This window comes from Meriones unguiculatus, chromosome 17 (assembly GCF_030254825.1).
Source record: "Meriones unguiculatus strain TT.TT164.6M chromosome 17, Bangor_MerUng_6.1, whole genome shotgun sequence".
NCBI lineage: Eukaryota > Metazoa > Chordata > Mammalia > Rodentia > Muridae > Meriones > Meriones unguiculatus.
Window position 1 is genome coordinate 39,388,766 of NC_083364.1, and position 27,938 is coordinate 39,416,703.

General features: G+C 40.5%; 1 protein-coding gene across 2 annotated transcripts in view; it reads left to right on the plus strand.

Moving 5' to 3' along the window:
- The first annotated feature begins 68 nt into the window (after positions 1-68).
- Positions 69-27,938, plus strand: part of Kpna1 (karyopherin subunit alpha 1) — a 63,820-nt gene continuing 35,950 nt past the window's right edge. Inside the window, exons 1-4 of one of the 2 annotated variants that reach the window (XM_021634623.2) lie at positions 69-273; positions 1,354-1,457; positions 17,898-18,031; positions 23,790-23,897. In XM_021634623.2, the coding sequence (XP_021490298.1) occupies positions 1,400-1,457; positions 17,898-18,031; positions 23,790-23,897 (300 nt within the window). In that variant the 5' untranslated portion in view covers positions 69-273; positions 1,354-1,399. The remainder of the gene's footprint in view (positions 274-1,353; positions 1,458-17,897; positions 18,032-23,789; positions 23,898-27,938) is intronic. The other variant, XM_021634625.2, reaches the window with a different exon arrangement.

Below are 27,938 nucleotides of genomic sequence, written 5' to 3' on the forward strand. Positions count from 1 at the left end.
CCGGAGACTCTGCTTCCCGGCGGCCCCCGCGGCGGGCGGCGGAGGGGCGCGCGCAGGCGCGCAGGCCGGCCCCCGCACGCAGGCGCAGTGCGCACGCCGGCTGAGCTGGGTCTCGCGGCTGGGTGCGCGGCAGCAGAGAGCGAGGCCTGGTGAGCGCCTCCGTAGCGCGCGCCAGCTGGTCAAGGTTGTGCGCGGAGGAGGCGCAGCGGGCGGGCGGGCAAGGAGCGGGCGTTTCATCCTCGCAGTGGCACCGGGAGCGGTCGCCTGGAGCCGGTGAGTGTGCGTGTGTTGGGGTTGGGGGGTCCCTGCGGCCCCTCCTCCTCGGCGGGCGGCTCTGGGTTCCCTCCACGGACCCAAGGGAGGCCCCGCGGGGCGAAGGCGGACGCGGGCGGCGGCCGGAGCCCCTCGCGGCGCTCCCGTGCGTCACGGGCCCCGGCGGTCCTAACGGCCGCGCGGGCGGCGGAGCGCGGTGGGGGTGGGGAACGCCGGTCGGGGCGGGGCGGCGCGGCGGCGGCGGCGGCGGTGGCGGTGGCGGTAGAAGCGGCGTCGGGGACTGCGGGGCGCCGGGCGGCGGCGCGGAGTCTGCGCGCCGAGCTAGCATGAGGGCGGGGACGGGGCCGGGGGCGGGCGGCGCGGAGCGGTGGCCGAGGCCGAGGCGTGCGGGGTCGTTCCGGGAGTTGGCAGGTTAGCACCGGGCCGGCGTTTGGAGGGAGGTGGGGGTGGAGACGGGAGGCTGCAGTTTACGGATGTCATAACTACGCGGGCCCGGAGCTGCTGACGGGGGTGTGGTAATTATAGCAATGACAACTTGGTCGGCCGTGTGAGCGGTGATGCGAGGGAAACCGCCGAGCGTGAGCCGGGGCTCGCCGTGGGAGCAGAAAGCTGGAGGGTGACTGGAGTCAGGGACGTTGGCAGGGGAGAATGTGAGGGTTGAATGCAGCTGCTTCCGATCCACTTTGCAATGAAAAGTTTCAAATGAATTGATTTTTAAGGTTTAAACGTCGGTTTGGTCAACTGGTATCAGGATCAACAACCGAGGAATGCTTTGAAATATTAAACAGTTAACATCTGTCCTTTTTACCCCCTTCTCTTAAAAGTTCCTCCAAAACCCACCTCCTACTTTTCTTTCTTTCTTTTTTTTTTTTTTTTTTTTTTGTTTTTTGAGACTGGGTTTTGTTTGGTAGGCTGGCTTTGAATTTGTTGTCCTGCCTTGGCCTGCAGGGTGGCAGGATTTCAGACATGCTTTATACAGCCCGGCTCAACATTTCGATCAGCCTAGATGACTAAGTAGGTAACAGTCCCACGTCTTGTTGCCTTTAGGTTGCCTTTTCTTTGTCCTTGTTTTTGAGACAGGTCTCACTATTTAGTCACGGCTGACCTAGCGTTGGATACATAGCCCATGGTTGTCTTGAACGAAAAACAATCCTGCATCAGCCTGTCACGTGCTGGGTTTACAGGTACTACAGTGGGCTTGATTTGCTCCTCTGTGGGTGTGTGGTGTGTGGATTTGTATAAATTTATATGTGTATATGTATATTCATATGTCTTGTCAGTCAGTCTATCTTTTGAGACAGGGTCTCACTACATAGCCTTGGAATTCATATATAGACCAGGCTGCCATTGAATTGAGAGATCCACCTGCTTCTGACTCCTGGAATGCTGGAATTAAAGAAGTGTGTTCTCACACTTGACCTTCTTCCAACATTTTAAAAATAATTTATTGTTATTTTATGTGCATTGTTGTTTAGTCTGCATGTATGTCTTTGTGAAGGTGTTCAGATCTTGGAGTTACAGACAGTTGTGAGCTGCCCTGTGGATGCTGGGAATTGAACCTGGGTCCTCTGGAAGAGCAGAAGCCATCTCTCCCACCCCCTACCTTCCTACATTTTAAAAGCTAAAATGTCTACATTTTGGCATTTAGACATTTCTCTAGTTTTGATGAAATATACTTTTTGGTAGATTACTGTTTTATGTGATATACAATTTTAAAATGGAGGTCTGAGTAGAAGGAAAGAAATAAAAGCAACCTGGGTGCGGTGGCACACTCCTGTAATCCCAGCACTCCTGGGAAGGCAGAGGCAGGCGGAGCTCAGAGTTCAAGGCCAGCCTCGTCTACCAAGCAAGCCCAGGACACCGAGAAACCCTGTCTCAAAAAACAAAAACACAAAAAAGCAAATTTACAGTAACTTTGAAATAGATACTAACTTTTCTTGCATGAATGAAAGCATGGAAGAACACAATATTGGTTGTAAGAATAGCTTGTTTCTAAACATTTTACTTATTTTTTAAGTGTATGAGTGTTTTGTGTGCATGTATGTAAAGTGCATCATGATGGAGCCTGATGCTTGCAGAGGCCAGAAGAGGGTGTTAGATCCGCTGGAACTGGAGTTGAAGATGGTTTGAGCTGTCTTGTGGGTACTGGGAACCAAACATGAGTCCTGCAAGAGCAGCAAGTGCTCTTAACCACAGAACCATCTCTCTAGTCAAGAAAACACTGCATAATTCTTGAAATTTTAAAGTTCTAGAGAAATAGATCACTCACTGATAAAAATGCAGAGTAAGTACTAGTAGCTTGTGCCTGTAATGCTAGCACCCGAGAGACTGAGGCATGAAGATCTGAGTTGGAGGCAAGCCTGGCACTTGAGCCTGTTACAGTGCAAGAAAGCTAAACCTAGAGTAGGGCAGGAGTGTAGCATGCCAGAGGCCTGGAGTTAACCCTTAATCCTATGAAAAGCCCAACAAAAATCAAACCTGAAAAGCCTTTAGAGTCAAGTAAGGAGAATGAAGATACTACCTGAAATCAAATACATGCTTATACTTTCTTTCTTTTGAGCCAGGGTCTCTCCGTGTAGTCTTGGCAGTCTTTGAACTCAAGGTTTGTCCCACTATGCCAGGCCATTGTCCTGTTTTGTTTTATTTTTGTGATGGCAGTGATCCATTTCCTAGGTTTAACTAGGTTAGTGCTCCGCCACTGCATTATGTCCCTAGTCCTTGTATTACCTGCTTTTTGGTGGTCTTCATGAAATATGTATCTTGACCTCCCCTCATCCCCCATTGTTTCCAAGGCCCTCACAGGGCTCACTGAGATCCACCTCCCTCTGCCTCCTGAATGCTAGAACTAAAGGTATGCACCACTCCTCCTCACATCTTGACTTTTATCTAGTATTGACCCATACCAAAAGGAACCACAAAACAAAGCCAACAAAACATCCCCCAACTTTGTTGCTAGTGGTAGGCTTCTTATTTTATTTCTGTGTGTGGGGTGTACACATCTGTCTGTATGTGGAAGCTAGAGAAATATTTTGGCATCCTACTCTATTGACCTTTGCCTTACTCCTTGAGTCGGATCTTGTTGCATCTGAAGCTCTGCTCCAAGGATCTGCATATCTCTGCTCCTCAATGCTGGGTTTACAGTCATGTGCATCCATACTTCTGTTTTTTAATTGGATGCTAGAGAGTGAAACTCTTATCTTCATCCTTTCCCAGCAAGAGCTCTGAGAAATCCACCCAGCCCTGGCCTTTTTGTTTGTTTTTAATTATTATGTGTCTGCATGAGTGTATGCTGCATGTGTAGGGTTGCCTGTAAAGGAGGCCAGAAAAGGGTTGTGTTGGATCCCATGGAGCTGGAATACAGGCAGTTGTCAGCTGCCCAATATGGATGCTGGGAACCAAATTTGGGTCCTCTGGAAGAGTAACAACTCTTAACTACTGAGCTGTGCCTCCAGCCACAGTCTTTTCTTTCTTCTTTTTCTTACTTCCTTCACTACCTTCCCTTCTTATATAAAGATGGCCTTTATTAGACTAATACTGTTTTGTAAGCAGTCTTGTTTCTGCAGGTTGACCGATAGGCTCAGTGGATTCAATTTTTTTAATCTGTTGCTTTCAGTTATTTTATCAGTTTGTCTTTTGCCATGCCTGGAGAGTAGGATTATATCTTTTCATCTCTAGTGTTAGCACCAGTATTTGGGAGGGAGATAGGATATTAGGCGTTCAGAATCATCTTCAGCGCAGAGTGGGTATGAGGCCTACCTGGCCCACATGAACCAAAACAAAAGTTAAGACCTTTGATTGGTTCCATGACTGACCTATTGGTAAAGGATAATCCCTTAATTCTCGTTCCTTTTTGTTATCTTGTGAATTTAGGTGTAATAATGGAAGTAAACATTGGCTATGACCGTTCATTTAGCTGAATTGAGCTGATTTCTCTCTTTATGCAGTACAGGGAGGACTTGTGTTAGAAGGATTGTGAAGTAGTATATTAAAACTGGGATTGGGGACTGATGAACTCTAGTTTCTGTTTTTTTTTTTTTTTTTTTTTTTTTAAGACCTTAGCAACACTTCAAAATAGACCTCAATGAAAAAAAAATGATTCTGTCTCAATGTTGTAGACTGACTGGAATGATTCTTGAGAGCTGGCAGTAATCCAGAATGTGGATAATGGGGTAATCCTCGTCATATAACAAGAATAATGCTGCCCTTCATGTACAAAGATGAGTCTGCTTGCTCAGCATGAATGGTCTTCCAGCACCAACAAGGGTATGTGCTGAGTTGTCCATGTGACTCTTCTGGCCAACAAGACGGCTTGGGGTTAGAGTGAGGGCTTCCAGCTGAGGCACAGAAAGACTCACAGAGAGTAGTAAAATTCATTATGGGTCAGCCCTGTCTACATCAGGTGTTTTTCAGTAATAGTCCTTGCAAAACCACTTTGAGGAGGAAGTTGTCTTACCGCCCCACTTCACAGTAAGTGATAGGACTGAGATTTAAGCCATAGGCTGTTTTTAATATGGTTACACCAGTCATTGAAGCTTTATCAGCGGTTCACATCAGAACCACTAGAGACTGAATTTACAGTCTTAAATTCCATGTTTTGTAGCCATTAAAATCACCTCAGATTTTAAATAGGATAACAGAAAAACTGCCACCCTTGTACTAGTCTCTATAATTTTTTCCTCTTAAGTGTTGCCTATCCTCATATTGATAAATACCTTTCTTTGATTTATTGCTGTGCCCCCACCCCTTTCTGGGGCTTAAATGAAGGTCTTTCGGCATGCTAAGGCTCATGAGCTACCACTGAGTTACAGCCCTAACCTTTATTGCTGCTGCTATCATCATCACTATTTATCTTTAATGGTCTCACTATGTAGTTCTAGCTGCCTGGAACCTGCTCTGTAGACCAAGCTGCCTTCAGATTCACAGACCTGGGTCCACCAGTCTGCCACCCAGGGTGCTTGGGATCAGGGATGAGCGTCACTGTGCCTGGCTTATGTCTTGATAGAATAATTCTCTAGCAAGAATAATTGATTTTCCTCAGAGTGAAATATTTCTTGGTGTTACATTATCAGCTCCGCCTAAATTTATACTGCCCCCTCTTCTTAATATAGTTACCATAGTATCTGTTAATACAATTGTAAATACAGCTGAACCGTACAGACTACTATGAGATAATTTCCTGTCAACTAGTTGAGGTTTATATAGGAGTTAATATGTTTTGGGGGTAGAGTGTCCTCATTTCTTAAGCTCTTTCTTGAAGTTGTTGTCCTCTTTATTAATTCACTGTTTTTTTTGAGATGGGCTTACCATTAAGCCCAGGCTGGCTTGGAACTCTTCTACCTCCCGTTCCCAAGGTGTGTGCCAAAAACCTGGCTCCTCTGTTCTTTTAGTAAAGTCTGATTGGTGGTTTTCTTCTATACTTGTTGACATTCTTGTTTTGGGATGTCTCTTTATGCCATCATCATCTTTCCCTGTGTTTTCTTTCTTTATTAATTTCTTTGGAGTATGTCCTCTTAATAACTTCCTGACACAGCTGGGCCGTAGTGGCTAATGCCTTTAAATCCAGCACTTTGGTGGCAGAGACAGGCAGATCTTTATGAGTTCTGGGACAGCCTGGTCTACAGAGTGAGTTCTAGGACAGCCAAGGCTACACAGACAAACCCTGTTTCAAATACCCACCTCCAAAAAAAAAAAAAAAAAGAAGAAAAGAAACTGCAAACTTCCTAACACATGATACACGGCAGTCAGAATCTCTGCTGCTTCCTTCCAATGTTGTTGGCATTTCAAGCCATTTTAAAATGTTGTGTGGGCGTGGTGTGTACCTGTGCTTGTGGGTGTGCATGCACGTGTGCGCGCGGCAGTGTGTATGCCAAAGGTCTCAGTTTTACTTTTTAGTATTTTTGATTACAGGTGTGTTTGTCTGTCTGTGGACATTTGCACGTGAGTGCAGGTGGTGGTGGCCTGAGGCTTTGTATTCCCTGTCATTGCTGGGGCCAGTTGTCAGATGCCTTACATGGCTGCTGGGAACTGAACTTGTGTTCGCTGCAATAGCACATTTTTAACTATTCCCAGCCCTTCAATATTATTTGAAGACAAGGTCTCTCACTGAACCAGGAGATGAAGAATTATCTCAACATTGGGACAGAACCACCCTACCCCACCTCTGGGCTCATAGACTCGGGTGGCATATTTGGCCTATTTTGAGGTTTTGTTTTCCCCTCTTCTCATATATCCCAAAACTTTTAGGATATTATTTTTAACTTTTGAGATTTCATTCATTTTGTGTGTGTGTGTGTGTGTGTGTGTACTCTATTTCCTGGGACAGGATCTCATACCAGGCTGGCCTAGAGGATAGATGATCTTGAATTTCTTATATTCTTTCTACCCCCTTCCCACGGCTAGGATTACAGCTGTGCACTACCATGAACTGCTTTTTTCTCTTTGTTTGTTTTTTAAAGCATTTTTCTTTTTTTTCAGTTTTCTATGTGTATAGGTGTTTTGTCTACATGCATGTCGGTGCACCGCATTATAGTGTGTGGTGTCCCCAGAGGTTAGAAGAGGGACTCACATCTCCTGGAACTGGAGTTACACAGTTGTGAGCCACCTGATGTGGGTGATGGGATTTGAATCCAGGTCCTCTGGAAGAGCAGTCAGAGTTCTTAATCCTTGTTCTATCTTTTTAGCACCTGATTTTTTTTTTCTTTAATGTGGTGCAGCGGATGGAGCCTCATCATGGTAGACAAGCACACTACCAAGTGAGGTACATTTCCATCACCCCTTCTCCCTACTTTTTCTTTTTTGAAAGACCATTCCAGGGCTGGAGAGCTGGCTTAGTGGTTAACAACACTGGCTGTTCTTCCGGGGGTTCAGAGTTCAATTTCCAGTCCCATCTGGTGGCTCACAACTGTCTGTTACTACAGGCCATAGGATCTGAGAGCCTGTACAGGAAGACAAACACCCACCCACATAAATAAATAAATAAATAAATAAATCAATCTTTGTAAAAGCATTCTGTTGACCCTTAAAACCAGAAATTTGACTTTCTTTGTGTGTCCTTGCCTGTTCTGGACTGATTTGTGTCTCAAACTCACAGAGATCCACCTCTGCCTCTCTAGTGGTGGGATTAAAGGTGGGCACCACATATCCTGGAGGTAAAAAAGAATTTTAAAGTTGATTGCAACTCAATTTTGACACTTCAGATTTTACAGGATATTTTAACTTATCTGTCTTAAATTTCTGATTCCTACTTTCATTCTTTCCTTTAGCATTGTGGAATTATAGCACTCTCTGTGGTTCAGCTGTGAATATTCATGGTTGTCGTTATATATGATTTGTTGTGAAATATGTATCAAGGTGTATGTGTATAACTTTCTCCACTAGAGACCATTTTTGCCTAAGAAATTATTATGCAGCCAGACTATGCAGGTACAATACAAATAGGAATATAGATCAAGTGTTTACTGATAATAATTACAGATTAATTATTTTAAAACAATTATTTGATAGAAATGTACTTTTGTCATTTATTAAAGACTAAAGGAAGTTTGTATGAGTCAGTTATGTGTTTACTTTTAAATGAAGTATTAAACCTTTGCTGAATGTTTGATGTTGAAAGATGTAGACCATCTTCAGCACTTTTCAGAGTTGATCAATATTTTGATTTTATAATTAACAGTGCTGAGACTACTACTTCACATAAATACCTAGTATAAAGTGGTAGCAGTATGCTGTGGGCTCTTTCAGAAGTGGTTGGAAATTCTGTCCTGATCCTATCAAGCCAAGATTCAAGTTGAAAGATTTTTTTTAAACTCCTAACAACTTTAAAAATCAAGCCTTCTAATACATTGCAATATAAAAAGAACATTAAATATTGGCTGAGGGAGAACTGTAGGGAAATATTAAAAGTCTTTGTTTTCTAAAATTAGCCATTATTTTTTCTGTAAAAGCAGAAGATTGTATATGTTTAGGAATAACACTGCAATTGGGAATGGAGAGATGGCAAAGAGGTTAAGAGCACTTGCTGTTTGTCCTAGTTAGTGTAATCTTGCTATGATGAAGCACATGACCAAAAGCAACTCAGGGAGGAAAGGTTTATTTGGCTTCCATTTCCATATCACACACAATTATTCGAAGGGAGGACAGGAACTCGGGCATGGTTCGAACCTGGGCGCAGAACCTGATGATTACTGGCTTGCTCAGCCTTCTTTCTTATAGAACCCAGGACCACTAGCCTAGGGGTGGCCCCACAGGCTGGCCTACAGCCCCTCTTATGGAGGCATTTTCTGAGTTGAGGCTTCCTCCTTCTGAATGACTCCAGCTTGTGTAAAGTTGACGTGATGGGCCAGCACACTGCTCTTGCAGAGGAACTGGTTTTGGTTCCCAGCACCCACATGGTGGCTCACAACCATCTATGTAACATCAGTTCCAGAGGAATCCAGTACCCTCCTCTGACCTCCACAGGCACTGCGTGCAGTGGGTACACATACACACACACATATGGGTGCTACACTCGTAAAAGTTTTAAAACCTATTGCAGTTCATAACACAATAGTTTGAAAAGTAAGCTGAGATGTTTTGGGTGACTTTTGCTGCTGTTGTGTAACGTGATGGTGTACACAGTATAAAGTGCCCATGTGTGTCATAACCAGGCTTCGGTGAAGTTCTGTGATGCAACACAGATTAGTTCTGCCAGACAACTCAGATTCATTTTGCTTTTGGATTTAAGTTTTGGTTGTTGTGTAAACTTTGCAACCTACCCATTGTGTGTGATGTGGAAGGCACCCCTGGGCCATGAGCAGCATGGAGTCCCAGTGGGAGAACTGGGAGAACTGAGAACATGCTGGCCCTAGTCCCTGTGGTTCTTAAGAAATTTTGTTATACACTTTGTCTTGTTTATTTAGAGTAGCAGTTCTCGACCTTCCTATATCTTCCACCTTTTAATACAGTTCCTCATGTTGGGCTGACCCCCAACCATAAAATTATTTTCATTGCTACTTCATAACTGTAACTTTGCTACTGTTTTCTGATGGTCTTAGGTGACCAATGTGAAAGGGTTAGTCAGCTCCCCACAGGTTGAGAACCACTAGATTTGGAGACTCGCTCTACAAATTTATAACCAAACCTAGTTACAACCTAGACTGTCCTAAGACTCAGTAATCCTGCCTCAGCCTGTAATCCCATCACCGGGGGGGGGGGGGGGGGAAGGAAATAAAATCGGTCCTTAGTTTGAGGCCAGCCTGGGCTAAATTTTACTTTAACAAATCTAGCATCCACAAGAAATGTAAGGCACAGTTAAAGACCAAACTAAGCCATCACTTCCCATAGCTGCTCTCTCTTTCTTTCTTTCTTTCTTTCTTTCTCTCTCTCTCTCTCTCTCTCTCTCTCTCTCCCTTCCTTCCTTCCTTCCTTCCTTCCTTCCTTCCTTCCTTCCTTCTTTCCTTCTTTCCTTCTTCCTCCCCCTCCCTCCCTCCCTCCGTTGGGAACCTTTTTGTTTTGCCACATGCACACATATGTGCTATGGAATTCTAGTAATTGGTACATTATTTTCATGGTCTGTATAAGAAGTCCCTTGGATTGTAGTCTCATGAATGGTCTGTTTGTTTGTTTTTCAAGATAGTTTCTCTATGTATCTTTGGCTGTCTTGGAACTCACTGTATAGACAAGGCTGGGATTAAAGGCATACACCACCACCTGGCAGGAATGTTATTTTTAAAGTTAAATTTATTTAAAAAAAGTATTTATATGCACATGTATGTCCCTCTGTGTGTACAGGTGCCCTTGGAGGCCAGAAGAGGCTGTCAGATCCCCTGGAGCTGTGGGATCAGGGTGTTAGGAACCAAACTTGGTTGTTCTGGAGAAACAAAATTTGCTTGTAACTTCTGAACCATTTCTCTGGCTACAAGAATATTGTAGCATAAAATAAGAGAAATGGTTTATATGCCAGCTAACAATGCAGGAGGGTTAGCCCTCAACTGCCTGGGCTTGTTTTTATCCAGCTTTCTACTGGGTTAGTCTGTGGAGTAAAAGTGCTTCAACTTAGCATTCTTTGATAACTGATGAATTTGAGCATATTTTTTTTATCTATTTAGCTTTTTTTTTTTTTTTTTTTTAGCTGTTTCTTGTTGGCTTTTTGATTTGCTGAAGTTCCTTGTGGGTGTTAGATTTGTTTTTGTTGAGACACTGTTTAGCTCAGGATTGGCCTCAAGCTAGGAACTGGTCTTCGTGTCTTCTCCTCCCAGTGATGAGATTGCAGGTACGTAGCACCACTTAGAGTTGAGGACAGTAGATTTTAATGGTCTGTTGATTTTTAAACTCAAAATACAGCTGTCATCTTTTTGTTAATGTTGTCTTTGGCATACCACTGACTAGGTATTCTCAACTTGGGTAAGTTGGTTCTGTACGGTCCTTAATCCCTAATTGTCAGCTACTTGGGAATAGACTAAGTACCTTGACTGCTTGAAAAGTACTAAATCCTGAGCCTTTATTTATTTATTTTATATTTAAGGTCTTGTTAAATTGCCCAGGATGGTCTTAAATTTCTTTGTAGCCTAGGGTGGGCCTTAAAATTGGTTATCTCCCTGCACCATCCAGGCTGGCTGATAATCTCTTTCTCAGTAACATTTTTTTTTTTGCCCTTTTGTAATTTTTTTACTTGAATATTAGAACTTAATTTTTACTTGTCTTTCCTATTTTTTGTTCTTCCTGTTTTTATTTTAAATCTTAAAGATTAAAAAAGCATTTTAATTTGTGTATATATGTGAATGAGCACGAATGTGTGTGAATGCCCCCAGAGGCCAGAAGAGGGTGTTGGAGCTCCTGGCGCTGGAGTTAGAAGTTGTCATGAGCTCTCTGACATGGGTGTTGGAACCAAACTCAGGTAAGAGCACCAAGTGCTTTTAACCACTGAGCCAACTCTCCTTTTTGAGACTACACACACATTTTCTTTTGTTCCCTTTATTGCTCCTATGTTTCCAATCTTTGTGTTTTTCCTATTGAGACTTCCCATCTGTTCATTTAAGAGTGTGGTACCAAAAACCAGATTTGAAGCTTTGTGGGTAAAACTTGTTGATTGAGTTTGCACCGGAGCACTGTTCAGATTTTAGTTTAATTTCTTTACTCTTAACATCTGAAGGGTTTAAGAGCATTGCTAGTCTACTCTATAGAGTACAGGAGAAAGAGTCTGGCTATTTCATTGACTTATAATTGGCAGCCTAGTTTTTGGCTTCTATATTTTCATAGGCACATGGAGCATCTTGTATGAAGCACCCTGATTGGTGGGTAGTATTAATCATCTTGTTTGTTCTCTATATACAGGTGCTCAGCTTCATAGTTCTCTACTTGGCCAGTAAAACCCTTTGGGGAGCAGAAAATTGAAAGAAACTTTGAACACACTCAGTATTGTTAGGAACCTAAAACTCTTTTAGAAGTCTATAAATACCTCATGTTTTTATTTATACGTATAGGTGGGTTTCTTGGACCCTCCAGTGGTTAAATAAAGACATGGAGACTTATTATTTAAAAGCTGGGCAGACTCTCAGCTACTCTAAACTTATCCTGGCTGTCTTGTCCATGACCTGCCATATGTCTAGTCTTCACTATTTCAGCCCATGTACCCTGTTCCTTCAGTGTCAGGCTGCCAAATCCCCCTAGTCCCTTTCTCTGCCTGGAAATCTGCCTTTCCCTACTGCCCAGCCATTGGTTGTCAGCTCTTTACTAAAGCCTAGATTGACTTAGACAGGTGAGGAAGGAACATATTTACAAAATATGAGACTGTTGATGGGCTATCGCTTTCTGCCTGTACAGAGTTAACAGTTCAGTATACAGAGACACACCTTCAAACACTGTACCCCAGCATGTATGTAACTCACATCTTTCTGATTTTGTAGTAATCTTTTCTTACAGTTTGAGCTTCTCATGTTAAAGTCACATTGTATTTTCTAATAAGATGGTTTCTTATAATGTAATTACGACTGTTTGCATTTGGAGGCTAAAGAGATGGCTCAGCAGTTAAGAGCACTGGCTGTTCTTCCAGAGCAGGAGGATTCAATTCCCAGCACCCACATGGTGGCTCACAACTGTCTGTAACTGCAGTGCCTGGGGGTCCAGACAATACCCTTTTGTCTTTGTGAGTACCAAGAAGGTACGTGATACACAGACATACATGCAGATAAAACACCAATATACATTAAAAAGAGAAGAAGAAGAGGAGGAGGAGGAGGAGGAGGAGGAGGAGGAGGAGGAGGAGGAAGAGGAAGAATGGTTGTATTTCATGGTGTTCTGTTTATGGTACTGCGTTTAGGATATGTCTCAAGTTTACTGAGGGATAGGCTGACATAGATGCTGGAAATATATAATGTTTGAATATAATAAAAATAGAATCTTCATTCAGTGAGTTGGATATAGATTACTAAATGAATTGAGGCAAAAGCATCTTCTGTAACAAGTTCAAAGTTGATCAAAGTAGTGGCAAAGGCATTATAGTGTTTTTTTGTTTATTTTTTGAGACAGGGTTTCTCTGTGTAACCTTGGCTGTCCTGGACTCACGTTGTAGACCAGGATGGCCTTGAACTCACAGAGATCCATCTGTCTCTGCCACCTTGAGTGCTAGGATTCCAGACATGTGCCACCTGGCTCTGGCTTGTTTTTTAAATGTACACATGGTACAGTCTTTATTACTGTGCATAAACAAATTCTGACATTCATTTCTGCCTTTAGGATTTTTAAGGGGATTTTTCAGCTGGAGCCAACTTTTTTCTTTAGGAAAAAAAAATAACTGAGTAGTTAATTTTTGTGGAAATATTTTTAGATTTTAGAAATTTAACTTAAATTTTGTTTTGGGACAGGTTTTCTTATGTAGCCCAGATTTGTCTTGGTCTTGAACTTGTAGCTGACAGTGACCTTGGAATCTTGATCTTCTTGCCTCCATCTCCCAAGTTCTGGGATCACAGGCTTGTGCTACCCTGTCTGACCTCTTTTGGGGCAGAGCTTCATTCTGTCTGTCTTTTTGTACAATCATAGAAGTCTCCAGTGGTGGCCAGAGGTGTCAGATATCCTGAAGCTGGAGTTAGAATGGTTGTGAGCCACCTGACGTGGGTTCTGGGAACTAAACTTTGGTCTTCTACAATAGCAGTATGCACTTTATTTACTGAGTAATCTCTCCAGTCATCCTTTTGTCTTCCCAAATCCAAGGTCTTCCTAGAGTTTAGAGTAAATAGGTGTGTGTGTGTGTGTGACATAAATGAAAAGATAATTGAACAATTCATAAGAGTGAGGATACTTCGTTACTGTGCTTTCAGTAATCAAGTATAATATTCCTCCCTTGTCTTTTGGGGGAGACATTCTGTTTCCCTCAAGGTGTTTGGCACCAAGTAATATTGAACCATACATACAAGCATTGCAGTGTAATGACAGTTGGTTTGATAACCAGAATGGCTATTTAGTTCCTAACAAGTAGTTAGTAGATCTAGCATGAGTAAACTGGACAGAGTAATGATTTGCTCACCTGACAATATGGAGTGGGATGATGTCAGATTTCAACAACAGAATAATGGCCAGTGTAAAACTTAAGAATTATTTACTTCTGGAATTTTCTAGGTTTGTATTGTGGTTGATTATGGGTGTCTGAAACTTTGGAAAGCAAAGCCATAGAAAAGGGGGAAGGGTACTCTCTATACAAAACTAAAGCAAAGTTGGGGACATTACTAGCTAGCTGCCTTACAATGAAAATGATTATGAAAATATGATCAACAGTTGTATCACAGTAAAGGCTTTTATGAAACATGTATATATTGTCAAACTGTCTAGATAAGGAGTGACTATGAGTAGGCATAAAAGGTGTGGAGCTGTAGAACAGGCTGCTCACAGAGAAAAGCTTAGGCCTGGTAGCTTCACTCCTAAATTCTACCAGACATCTGAAGACTCGGTACTAATTTTTTACGAAGTTTCAACACCCTTTCATTTTATAAAGCCCATACCAAAGTCTGATATCAAAGCCAGACAAGGTATTTACAAGAAAAGTGCCCACCAATTTCATAACTTGGACACAATTCTCCACAGAGTAGTAACAAATGGAGTCCAACAGTGCAGGGTTGGTTTAAAGTCTAAAACATGTTAATGTAATATTTTAGCAAAATAAGAACAAAGTACATCTCAGTAGACATAGAAAAAGCACTTGACAAAATTCAGATTTCTTCAGTGGTAGAACACTCACCTAGGAATAGACAGGAGATTCTCAACATGGCAGGACACACTCGTGGAAAATAGACGGCTTAGTGGTTAAGAATACTCCCTGGGCTGCAGAGCTGGCTGCTTGTGTTAAAAGCTAGCTTCACGACCAAAACATAAGAGCACTTCCTGTTCTTTCAGAGGACCTGAGTTTAGTTCCCAGTACTCAACAACTTGTAACTCCTACTTTTGGGGTTTAATGCCCTTTTCTGGCACCCAAACACAATTAACATACAGAAACATAATACACACATACACATAAAGAAAATTTTTAATGAAAGAACTCTGGCTGGGCATGGTGGCACACACCTGCAACCCCAACACTCACGAGGCAGAGGCAGGCGCAGGCAGATCTATGTAAGTTTGAGGCCAGCTTGGTCTACAAAAGTGAGTCCAAGACAACATAGAGAAACCCTGTTTCAATAAACAAAAAACACCCAACCAACCAAAACCCTGTAGGGTAATGTCATACTTAATGATAAATGGTTGTTTTCCTTGGATGTTGGCTTTGTTTTGAAAACTTAAACCAGAAAAGTTACCAAGATAAGATTGGTAAATATAAGTAAAGTGATCTCTCTAGGAAATGATTTTGTGTATCTACTGAATAGTGTTGACAATAATAGCTCAGTAGTGTTGAAGGATATTTTAGGCTAATAAATAAGAATCATTTGAAACTGGGTATGGGTGGTGCATGCCTAGAATCCCAGTGCATGGGTGGTAGAGTTTGAGGCCAACTTGGTCTACTTGAAGCACAGTCTCAAAAACAGACAAACACACACCCCAATCAAACAAAACCCCCAGAACAATAAGTTGTATTTCTATAGATGTGTGATGAATAATAAAATAAAATTAAAATTTGATTCACCAGGAAATAAAAAGGAAAAATACTTAGGAATATGCTTAGCAAAAGATATGTAAAATTTATACCCAGAATGGTGTGTAGACATTGTATGGGGAGCTGGAGAGATGGCTCACAAGTGCACGGTACTTGTTCTTGCAGAAGACCTGGGTTTAGTTTGCAGCACACACATAGTGGCTCACAGTTGTTTGTTCAGTTCCAGGGCATCCAACACCCTCTTCTGGTCTCCTGAGGGGCACATGCACACATGTAGACACATGCACACATATTGAAATACAGGTTAAAAATTGTTAGAAAAATCAAAACTCTAAAAAGAAAGTTATCCTACATTGGAATGTTTAGCTTGTTATAGTGGCGTACTCTCCCAAGTTGATCTATAGATTCATTACAGTCCTGTAGGTATCTGAACTGATTTGTGGAACTTGGCAGACTGGTCTGAAAATTGATGTGGAAGTACAAAGTGTCTGTAGTGGCTAAGACAGTCTTTTAAGAGAACTTGAAGAATGTACACACTTCCTTGTTCTAAAACTTACACCAGGCATTGATAACTCAAAGAGCAATTGGATAGAATTGAAAATCAGAAAACTAAACTATTTGTCTATGTATAAGGAACTAGTTATCAGCAAGAGTGCTGTCAGGAAGCTGTATGCTTAAGCAACAGAGATTCATTTCTCATGGTTCAGGGAGGCTGGAAAATAAAAGACGAAGGTTCTGGCACATTCAGTATCTGGCAAGAGGTTGTTTCATGGTTCATGGATGGCTGTCTTTTCACTTAACAGAAGGGGCAAGCAAACCCTGTTTGCAGCCCCCTCCCTTTTTTCCCCCCTGAGACAGGGTTTCTCTGTAGCTCTGTCTGTCCTGGAACTCACTAGGTATACTCGGCTGACCTCAGCTCAGAGCCTGCTTCTGCTTCTTGAGTGCTGGGGTCAAAAGCCTACACTGCCATGCATGACTGGCTTTGTCTTTCATAAGGGAATTAATCTCATTTCTGAGCGGTCTGCCATCATGAACAAATCATACTGGACTCTTCTCACACACTATCATATTGGGGCTTAGGATTTTAAATACAAATTATAGGCAGCCATAAGCATGCATTCTATAACAAGTGACAAGATCATTGAAAGATCAACAGATATCGTATGGAAAACTATATATAGACACATAAAAGAATGAAATTGTCAACTTTGACTGCATATCATATACAAACATTAACTTGGAATGGGCCACTATAAGAGAAAACCTGTATAAAATCATAGGAACATAAGGGTAAGAATTTCTAGATATGACATTATGAATAAGAAAAGGAATATTAGGGCTTTCATTAAAGTTAAGATTTTTTTAATATTTATTTTTATGTGTATGAATGTTTTGCCTGTATGTATTTATTTGTACCATTTGGGTGTTGGGCGCTCTTAGAAGTAACAGGAGGTCTTTGGAACTACTGGACTTGGAGCTGTGGATAATTGTGCTCACCATGTGTGTTCTGGGACCCAAACCCAGGTCCTCCTAACCACTGAACCATCTCTAGCTGAAAATTACAACTCAGTGAAGACAACCCAATTTAAAAAGAAAAAAGATCTGATAGATTTTAATGAGATATGTGCTTAGATAATAATTGTGAAAAGATTCTGTACTTCATTAGTCATCAAGAGGATTACAAATCAAAACCATGAGATACCACTTCAGTGATTCAGTTAAAAAATGTCGTATTAGCTAGGATGTAGAAAATTGTAACACACATGAAGTGATGGCATATAAAATAATAGGGCCACCTCAGAGGAACGGTGGGCAGTTTTTCAAGTGATTAAACTTAAAATTACTCTGACTCGCAAGACCATTCCTAATTATATATGCACAAGAAATGAAAATATGTCTGCAGAAAACTCTCTTCGTAAATGTTTATGGAAGTATAGTTCAGAATAGCCAAAAGGTAGAAATAAGCCCAATGTCCATCAGCTGTTAAGAGATAAATGTGATTGTTATAGACATATGCAATGGAATATTGTTTAGCATTAGAAAGGAGTAAAATATTGATAGCTTGTTGCAGTGAAAATCACTCTTAAAAACATTATGCAAAATGAAGTCTATCAACAAAAGATTGCATGTCACATGATTCTTTATATGAAATATCTAAAATTAGAATGATAGGTAAATGAAACAGGTTTCTTTTTAAGGAGATAAAAATGCTCAAATTCTTTCTGGTGATGGCTGCACATACACTAATATAATAACTGTTGACTTGAATATTTTAGTAATGCTATTGAAAATAAAATAGGGCTATAAGATAGACTATGGGGTAAGGTGCTTGCCACCAGGCCTGGGAACCCAAGTTCCACCCACTAAGACCGATGTGGTAGAAGGAGAGAACTGTGTCTGACTTTCAGTGGTGTTGGCATCCTTCCTCCCAACAAATTAATGAAATGAAAAATTGAAAATAACCTTTTTAATGAGCGTGGGTGTGTATACACACACACACATATGTTGAAGGCTGAGCTCAAAGAATAATAAAACTTTTAAAACTCATTGGTTTTCTCTATTCTTATAGAAATCATGACCACACCAGGAAAAGAGAACTTTCGCCTGAAAAGTTACAAGAACAAATCTCTGAATCCCGATGAGATGCGCAGAAGGAGGGAGGAAGAAGGACTGCAGTTACGAAAGCAGAAAAGAGAAGAACAGGTAAGTCTGTGATGCTCCAGTCTCAGCTGTCAGTCACCTGTCAATTTTATTTTTCTAAAAGTGCAGCTTGCTTCTGTTGTGCATGTGTTACTGAATTCTCAGGTGACAAAGCATTGTCTCTTGTTATAATTTTTTTGGGTGGCGGGTGTTAAGACAGGGTTTCTTTCTTTGTCAGCTCTGGCTGTCCTGGAACTCTATAGAACAGTCTGGCCTTGAGCTCACAAAGATCCACCTGCCCCTGCCTCCTGAGTGCTGGGACCCCAGGTCTTGTTATCAATTCTTCGTTTGAGAAGTTTGAAGATAAACAAAGGCTAGTGAACCTCATAAACCCATACCTTAACTTCAGTGATTGTCATCAGTGTGCTGTGGTTGCTTCATGTTTCTTTATCTTTACAACCTTAATGCCTAATATTTCAAAAGTAAAATTAGGAATACATCTTTTCTTTTCTCAGTGGATTTTATCCCAGAGGCATGTTGGACATTGCTTTTACATATTGTCATTATTGTTACTTAGATTACATTTATTTAGTGTGTGTGCATGATGTTTGTGTGGCAGAGTAGGAGGAGGAATGTTGGAGTTGATGCATGTGGAAGTCAGAGGACAACTTGTGGGAGTTGATTGTCTGTCAGGTCGTTCCCAGGGTGGTAGAACGGCCATTGACCTATCTTATGGGCTCCTTTATTTTAATATGAAAATGTACAGGAAGATAGGCACTCAGTCTTTCTTTAAAAATGGCTTGGGACAGAGCTGGGTCCACACTATAGCTGGCTCACAGCTATAGTTTGAAGTGCTTGGGAAGCTGAGACAGGAGCATTGTTGCTAGTTTGAGGATAGCCTAGGTTTTAGACTGTCTCAAAAACAAACAGAATTTGGGGAGGCAGATGATTTAGAGGGTAAAGATTTTTTTTTTCCCTCAGCAACCTTTTGTCACAGTGCCAAAGTGTTTAGTTTACATATTATTTTCTATGATAGCTTATTCATGCTTTGATACTGTTATAAAATCTCCACAACGTTTTTCTTATTTATTTAGCTGCCTGAAAGCAGAAGCTCAACATCCATAGTATATAAATTGACAAATATGACCATACTTTTGCCTAAAAGGGTTTGTAGTTGTAGTTGGAAGTTTATCGTATTTGTTGTGTAAAAATTTGAAATTGTGTAGGGCTTTAATTCTCTGTATTATTGCTCTATTTAAAGTTTTAACTTTGAGCTGGTATGGTGGTATACCTTTAATCCTAGTTCTTGGGAGGCAGAGGTAGGTGAAGTTTTTTAAGTTTGTGGCCAGCTTGGTGTACAGATGGAGTTCTCTTCCCCTCCCCTCTGTTAAGTTAACAGACTTAACTTTATCACTTCATAAATTCTGTTTTGAGTGGACAAACTGTTAAAACTAATTAGTACTTTATGCCTGGTTTGTAAGAGAGTGAAGATCAGGAAACCTGGAATTCATACAGTGCTGCCGATCTTCCACAGCTGCTTTGTCATCTATCTGTGAAGTCACTGGCTGTGCTAAGCAGCCAGGTCTGAGTGAGGTGCAGCGAGCAGTTGATACTGCCAACCACAACACCTTAGCTGCGTCTCCTAGTGCCACCCTTCTAGTAGAGAGAGATTAGTATTTGCTGTCTAGGCAGAGCATGTAAACAGTCTGTCTATTTCTCAGAGAAGTTGAAAGTTTTCCCTGTGTTTACTGAATTACAGATTGTTGGCGACTTGATGTGATTAGGTCATAAAGCATTGCTAAAAGATTCATTGAAAAAAACCCAAAATGATAAAGAATGAAGGCTTGTTTGACACTTTTAGTTCCAAGAAATATCTTCTGGAGCAGCAGATTGATAGAAACTGGACTGCCAGTGTTTCCCATGGATTGGCCTGATTGAAGAGTACAGGTGACCTGAATGTATGAGGCAGTTAGACAGATCATGATTGTCTGGGCAGTCACATTTCTTTTCACAGTTCTGCCTTGATGTGACTGCCACACACAGTGTGGGAACTCACATGCTATTAAAATACTTGAAAATTAACTAGCGGTTTTCCAAGTTCCATTCCTTGGTAAGGTGCTTGTGGACTAGGCTGCTGAGTAATTTCTGTATGTTGGTGATTTAAATGTCTACTAATGCCCATTGTGTAGGTAAAGTTCTTATAGTACCCTTTCCGTTCATTTCGAGTCATGTAGTTGTATTTCTATGTGCATCCATTATCCACTGAATTGAGTAGTTACGTGCGCGTCTGTGTACACACACGCATTTTTTTCTGGAATTTTTTTTTGTAAGATTTATTTATTTTTATGTTATATGTACAGGTATTTGCCTGCATGTATGTATGTGCACTATGAATGTATTGCTTATGTGAGCCACTATGTGGGAGCTATGAACCTGGGCTGTCTGGTCCTCTGGAAGAGCAGCACATGCTCTTAAACACTGAGCCATCTCTCTACCCCTCTTTTTAAAAATATTTTTATTACTGCATTTTATTTACATGTTTTGTCTCCATGTATGTCTGTGCATTATGTGCATGCCCGGTACTTGTGGAAGACAGAGGCTCAGTTAGATCTCCTGGGACTAGAGTTAGAGGTGGCTGTAAACTGCTGTGTGAGTGCTCAGAATGGAACCCAGGTCCTTTGGAGGAGCAGCCAGTGTTCTTAACCACTGAGCCATCTCTAGCAAACTTCCTCACCGCCACATTTTTTTAAAAACCTTTTTAGCTTTATTTAAATTTCTAACATTTACTCTTTTTCTTTTATAGCTATTTATTTATTTGTTTATGAGACAGGGTCTCACTATGCAACTTTGCCTGTCCTGGAGCTTACTATGCAGATCAGGCTAGTTCTGCCTCCTAAATACTGGGACTAAACGCACTATGCCTTGTTAGCTTTTAATTTTAGCTTTAGCTTTTTAATTTCACTTTGTATTTGTAAACTTTTCAGATAATTTGTTGGCTCTAAATTTTTTTGGAGGCCCTTCCCCAGTACGTTTTTGTTCTTTTGGCTCAGTTAATGTTGCTTTTCCTGTGGACTTGCTATGTAGCTATTGTATTGAGACTTCTTTACTGAGAATTTCTTACCTTTTTCTTATAAGGATCTTTTCTCCTTAATCTCTTGTTTTTCTAGACCACTGGTTTTCAATCTTTCTAATGCTGTGACCCTTTAATATGGTTCCTCATGTTGTGGTGACCCCAACCATAAAATTTTTTTCGTTGCTACTTTAACATTTTTGCTAGCTATGAACTGTAATGTAAATATCTATTTTTCAATGGTCTTAGGTGACCCCTGTGAAAAGATCGCTTGACCCCCCCCCCAAGGGGTCATGACCATACAGGTTGAGAACGCTGTTTAGGAGCAGTAACCCCCTCCTTTTGCTAAAGTCAGTCGTTTAGAAGATAGCTCTAATGGCCTGGTATTCCCTCTGTAGGCCAGCTGTCCTAGAACTATCGTCAGTCTTTCTGCCCCAGCCTCTCAAGCATGGAGAGTCTCTTAGGATGTTGAAATTGTTTTCTTTCATATTGGTTTCCAAATGCTACTATAGCTTTTTGTGTTTTTTATTTCCTTCTTAAATATTTCTACCAGTTCTAAAATCTATAATGGTATATGTTGGTATTTAAAAAAAATATTCACTGTGGTAGGCTTAACTAGACAATTTGTATCTCTAAAGTCAGAGGACAAACTTTACAGAATGGTCTTAATTTTTCTTATTTTTAAACTATCCTGGTGTTAATTCCTGCATGTTTCTGTGCTTTAGGAGCTTGTTCCTTCCTCCCTCCCTCTGTCTCTCCCTCCCTTCCTCCGTCCCTCCCTCTGTCCCTCCCTCCGTCCCTCCGTCCCTCCCTCCCTTCCTCTGTCCCTCCCTCCCTTCCTCCTCCCTTCCTCCCTCCTTCCCTCCCTCCCTCCTTCCCTTTCCCCTTACCCATGATTGCACCCCTCCCCCCTTTTTGTAAGCCCTGGCTACGATGTAGGCTCGTAGCCCTGGCTAGACTAAAATTGTCAACATAGAGCAAGCAGCCTGGTGTTGAACTCAGAGATCTGCCTATCTCTGTCTTCTTAAGTGTTTGGATTAAAGGTATGCAGCACCAAAACAAGGTTTTATTTCCGAGGTTACAGGCATAGAAAAGCCTCACTCTGTCACTTTTCTATGTCTTACATAAAAGTCACATGTCACATTATTTTAGTTTGCAAAATTTTATTGACTTTACAAAGAAAATTAGTATGTTAGATTTTTGTTATAAATAATACTATAGTTCTAAATTAGTGAACTGAACAAATTAATAATTTTGAAATGTAGGTAATTAGAGAGTATTTGCTATATCAGGTACCATTCTAAGCTTTTCGTTTCATTTATTTATTTATCTATCTATCTGTCTGTCTGTCTGTCTGTCTGTCTGTCTGTCTGTCTATCTATCTATCTATCTATCTATCTATCTATCTATTTTGAGATAGAGTTTCTCTGTGTAACCTTGGCTATCCTGGACACTCTGTAGACCAAGATGGCCTTGGATTCATGGAGCTCTGCCTCCCCAAGTGCTGGGATTACAGGCTTGCACCACTGTGTCTGGCATGTTCTAAGCATATTTTTGAGACAAATCTCCCTGTGTAGTAGCCCTGGCTGGCCAGGCTAGCCTTGAACTCACAGAGATCTTCATGCTCTGTCTCCTGAGGACCCAGCTCCATTCTAACCATTTTATGAATTACTCTTAATTCTCCAACCAGAGTCTGATGTTGTAGATTAATTGCTTTACTATTTTCTGATGTATTATAATTCTGTCATAATTGTGAACCCAAAGTGATATACTAAAAAATTTGACTGAAATTCAGTTCAAGCCAATGTCTGTGTATCTGTACATCTGAAGCAAGCTAAGTATGAAGCAAGCTAAGTTTGCAGACGTAGAAAGGGCCAGTACCACATACTTGCTCAGTGACTCATCTCTAGTCCTTATCTAAAGTTTGTTTATTGAAAGTAGGTAGTTGAAGTTCTTTAATGGCACAGTTGGGCTGTCAAGAAAGTGATGGTCTTTGTTACTGGAAGGGACCTTGGACATCATCTGAATACTGCAGTTATATTCAAAGTGTATTCTGTAGAGCTTCAGGTTCTAGCTGTTCTCATGCTGCTTCCATCTGCCTGAACTTCTAAGCTTTTGAGCTGATTGTGCAGTATGGTGGCCACTTGCTACAGTTAATATGTGACTAGTTAAAATTGTTATGTATGATACAAACTTAGCACTGGATTTTAAAGACGTAGAAAAACAATATAAAGTATTGCCTCAGAGAAGTAATGCATGTGTTAAAGATATGGTTTGTATAGTCTTCCTTTGCTGGCATTGATTCCTAGAGATTGGCAAAGCTAGAAACCTTAATATATTATCCTTGAAGATTGCTAAGATGAAATGTTGAATCATTCTAATATAGCACATTTGTCATTTTTTCCTGAGGAATTGTTAAGACTACCAAGTGTTGAGGGAAATGGCCTCAGTATGTCCAAAATCCTTTTTTCATATTTGTGGGTTGTTGTTACCACCACCGCCATCACCACCATCATCATCATCATCACCACTACCACCAGCAATCATCACCACTACCAATCACATTTATGTCATACAGTGTCATATTTATGCCCTTGAGTATTAGTGTACATATTGTGGTAGTTCAATTGTAAGACTGTAGAGAAGTCTGAAATCTTTCCTCAAGAAAACACTAAAAGCAGAGCAAAGCTTTAGAATTAAGAAAGTGTTGAATTCCCTTGTGTTAAAATTAGAAATTCTTTTACTTTCCAGTTATTCAAGAGAAGAAATGTTGCTACAGCAGAAGAAGAAACAGAAGAAGAAGTTATGTCAGATGGTGGCTTTCATGAGGCTCAGATAAATAACATGGAGATGGCACCAGTAAGTATGATAATAAAAAGAACTCTTTGGTGTGGTATGGAGAAGGTAAGAGATGTCGGGCTTTTTGAGTTTGATAGAAAGGTTAAGTTCATTGGGCATGATAAGGTCTGTGTATAATCTCAGTATTAGGGAATCTGAGGAAGGAGGGTAGTTTGAGGCCTTCATTGGCTTCATAGATTCTGTTTGAAAACCAAAACAAAATCTATAAAAGATACATCTGTTGAAACATCTCATTGTCCTTAATGAATGTATACAGTGAAGTGTGGGGCAGGGAAGATGGCTCAGTGGGTGAAGGTGCTTTCCACCAAGCCTGAGTTCAGTCTCTGTGACTCCCATGGTGGGGGTGACCCCTTCTTGCCCTGACTGCCACATGCACCTGTGGCCATCTGCACCCTCTCCAAAGCTGTGGTAGTAAAACCAATGTGTACATATGATTTGGAAAATTAGATTCTATATCAGAAGTATTGGATAATTTTGTTGTAACTTTTTTTGGGTTACATAAAAAACACAGAAATTATATTGAAATGGATCAGATCTGCCAAGATTTCCTATGTATTATAATTAATTATAATTATATAAAATATGCTATGCATTTAAGAAAATATCTCATTAAATCCCATTATTATAAGTAGTAAATATATATATTTTAAAGATGTGGGGTGTGTGTGTGTGTGTGTGTGTGTGTGTGTGTTTGTGTTTGTGTTTTGCCTGTATGTGTTCATTCCTGGTACCTTTGGAGGACAGAAGAAGGTGCTGAATTACTTGGATCTAGAGTTATAGGTTGTTGTGAGCTGCCATGTCAGTGCTGAGAACTGCAAACGATATCTTCAGCCTCTTATTTTGAACAGTTATTATATTTTAATAAAATTACATGCATACATCTTTTTGTGGTGCTAGGGATTTAACTCAGGGCCTTTTTCAGACTAGGCAAACAGCATTGCTACTGAGCCACATCCCAGTCCTGTGTATGGCTTTTTTTTTTTTTAAAGTATCTGCTACCTCAGTCACTACCTATTTTCTCCCCTGTTAACTATTAATATTCACTTCTTATTTATTCTCTTTGAGAACCTCTGTGTGTGAAGGAAAACAAATGTTTTCCTTTTTTCTTATACAAATGGTGGCATGTGATGCACTGTATAATCTTTTATGTCACTACACAGCTCTCTAGCATACATAAATAAGGTTACTTTTAGATTTGACAGAGTGTAATTCTTTCTGGAATTTTTAATAGATAAAATGACATTTTTAGAACAATCAGATTAGAACAGTTAAAAACAAGCAAACACTTCCTTGTACTCCTCTACATGCGCAGCTTCTCCCTCCACTAACCTTATCATCAGAGTGGTACATTAGTTAATGGGCCTGTGCTAACATACCTTCTTACCTAGAGCCTGACGTTTATTTTTGACTTCTCTTTTGGTATACATTTCATGAGTTTTTACTAATGTGCAATGACATGCATCTACCATGATATCATAGACAGTAGTTTTATTGCCCTAAAACTCCTATTTGTCCCTCCCTCCCCCAAATTATTTTATTCTATCCATAGTCCTGCACGTACCAGGATATCATGGTTGGAATTATATATTGTGTAGACTGTTGATGTTGGGCTTTTCATTTAGTAATGATGCATTTTTTTTTCATGTCTATGGCTGGCAGCTCATTTCATTGGAACTGTACTCTTTTATATTATTTTAGAACTGGTTTCCATGGTAAAAATGGGAGTTTGAGTTTTATATTCTGATAAATAAAGCAGATCAGGTGTAGACTTAGGAGACAATAGTTAAGGGTTCAAGTTCTTGTATTTTACTAGGATAGAAATTTAGAGGGCGGTGGTGGTGCACACCCCAGTACTTGGGAGGCAGAGGCAGGCAGATCTCTGAGTTCGAGGCCAGCCTGGTCTACAGAGGGAGTTCCAAGACAGTCAGGGCTATACAGAGAAACCCTATCTCACAACCCTTCAGACAAACCCAAAAACCTTAGGGAAGTCACTTATTTTTGAGGTAAATGAACTGTAAACGGAGAGGAGCTGAAATGTCCATGTGGCAGTTTAGCTTGAGATTGGTACCCAAGATGAAGTGACACACTGATCTGTTTTATAAAAATGAGCTGAGAGAACCAAAATAAGCTTGAGATTGGTACCCAAGATGAAGTGACACACTGATCTGTTTTATAAAAATGAGCTGAGAGAACCAAAATAAATCACAGAAAACACAGGCTCACTAATGTACCATTTTGATCATACAACACTGAGTCATTGAAAATTGAGAGATGAAAAGAAAATGGATCCAAAGTTGTACATACGTCTCAAAATAAATTTAAGCCATACCCATACTATAAAATAAAATGTACTCAACCTATACCACAGTTTGGAAAATGGACTGTTTTTATCATAGAATTTCATTGTTAAACTAATTCTTTATCATGGATAAAAAGTATTAAAATGTATACAGGGTGCTAAAACTATGGTGTATAAAGGATCATAAAAGTAGCTACAGCTAAGAGAATATTTCAGAATGCTTATAGTACTTATCTCTGAGTGAGTGGTAATAATAATTGTCCCATCCAAGATTTCATTAGAAGACAACTGGGAAGTTTTTCGTCTTACTGATTAACCTAGGAACTTGTGCATACTGGGCAAGAACTCTGCCAGTGAGCAGCATGTCAGCTCCAAATGGTGCTCTCAAACGTTAGTTTGATGAAAATGTATTAAGGGACTGTTTGTAAGACTTTGTGGGAAATGTTATAGTTCCCCAAACACATAGAACTCCACTTAAAAGCCATAAAGATATGGCCAACATTTTAATCAGTGTGTGGTAAATTTTTCTCAGGCCTTTAGAAAGGCCTTTCTTTTTTGGCTCACACCAGGCAGGCACATCTGAGGTCAAGGCCAGCCTGGTTTACCAAGTAAGTTCGAGACCAGCCAGAACGATATTGAGAAACCGTTTCTGTCTTAAAACAGACAAACTGACAATCACACACACACACACACACACACACACACACACACACACGTCTTGCCAACTACTAAAGGGGATGCTAAGTGAATATAGTAGTGTTGTTTTTAAAAGATGTATACATGTCTTTTTGTGGGTAAATGCTTGTATGTGTAAATGCCTGAGAAAGGAGGCTGGAAGTGAGTATTGGATGCCCTGGAGTGAGAATTACAGGTACTTGTGAGTGTCCCAATGTGCATTCTAGGAGCAGAACTTGGGTCTTCTGCAAGAGCAGTATGGACTATTAACTGATTAGCCACCTCTTCAGGCCCTGTGAATGTAGTGTTCTAGACGTATTAGTCAGGGTTTCTTAGAGAAAGAACCAGGAAGGGGTCAGAGAGGGAGAGGCTTTTGTGATGGCAGCTGGCAACCAAGTAGTTTGGGGGCAGGTTGGCAGGCTGGAGTCTGAGGCTGAATTTCTTCCCTTCCTGGAAACCTCAGTCTAAAAGGCCTATAGCCAATTAAGGTAATCCTACATAATGAAAAGCAATCTTAAAATCTGCTCTATTCAGATGTCCTGATTTAAATGTTAATCACATCTAAAATACTTTTAGAGAAGCATTTAGACTAGTATTTGTCTAGGTATCCTGCTTGACACATAAAATTACCTACCAGAATCTACTCTTTATTTATTTATTTATTTATTAGACATACGTATACCTTAAAAAAAAAAAAAACCAATACTGACCTTCAAATAAAGTTCATGCTTTTATCTAAAATGGTATAACTTTTCTCTATAACCTACCTTCTTAGTAGAAGAGGATGCAAAACCATTGTGTAAGATGTACTAAAACATAAATACCAAGGTATAAATCTATACAGCTATAAGAGAGTATATATAAAAAGGAAGAAAAAGATGGTTGTTTACTGTATACTACCATACCCACACAGATGTATATATTTTGCACATATGAAGACATTTGTAGCAGTCCCTTAAATACTTGTTTATTCAGGAAACAGTCTTGCAACATTGGAAATAGTTGTTTTTCCAATCTTAAGCATAGTGTTGCATGTATTCCTTTGTGGGAGTTCTTTAGTTTTGGGA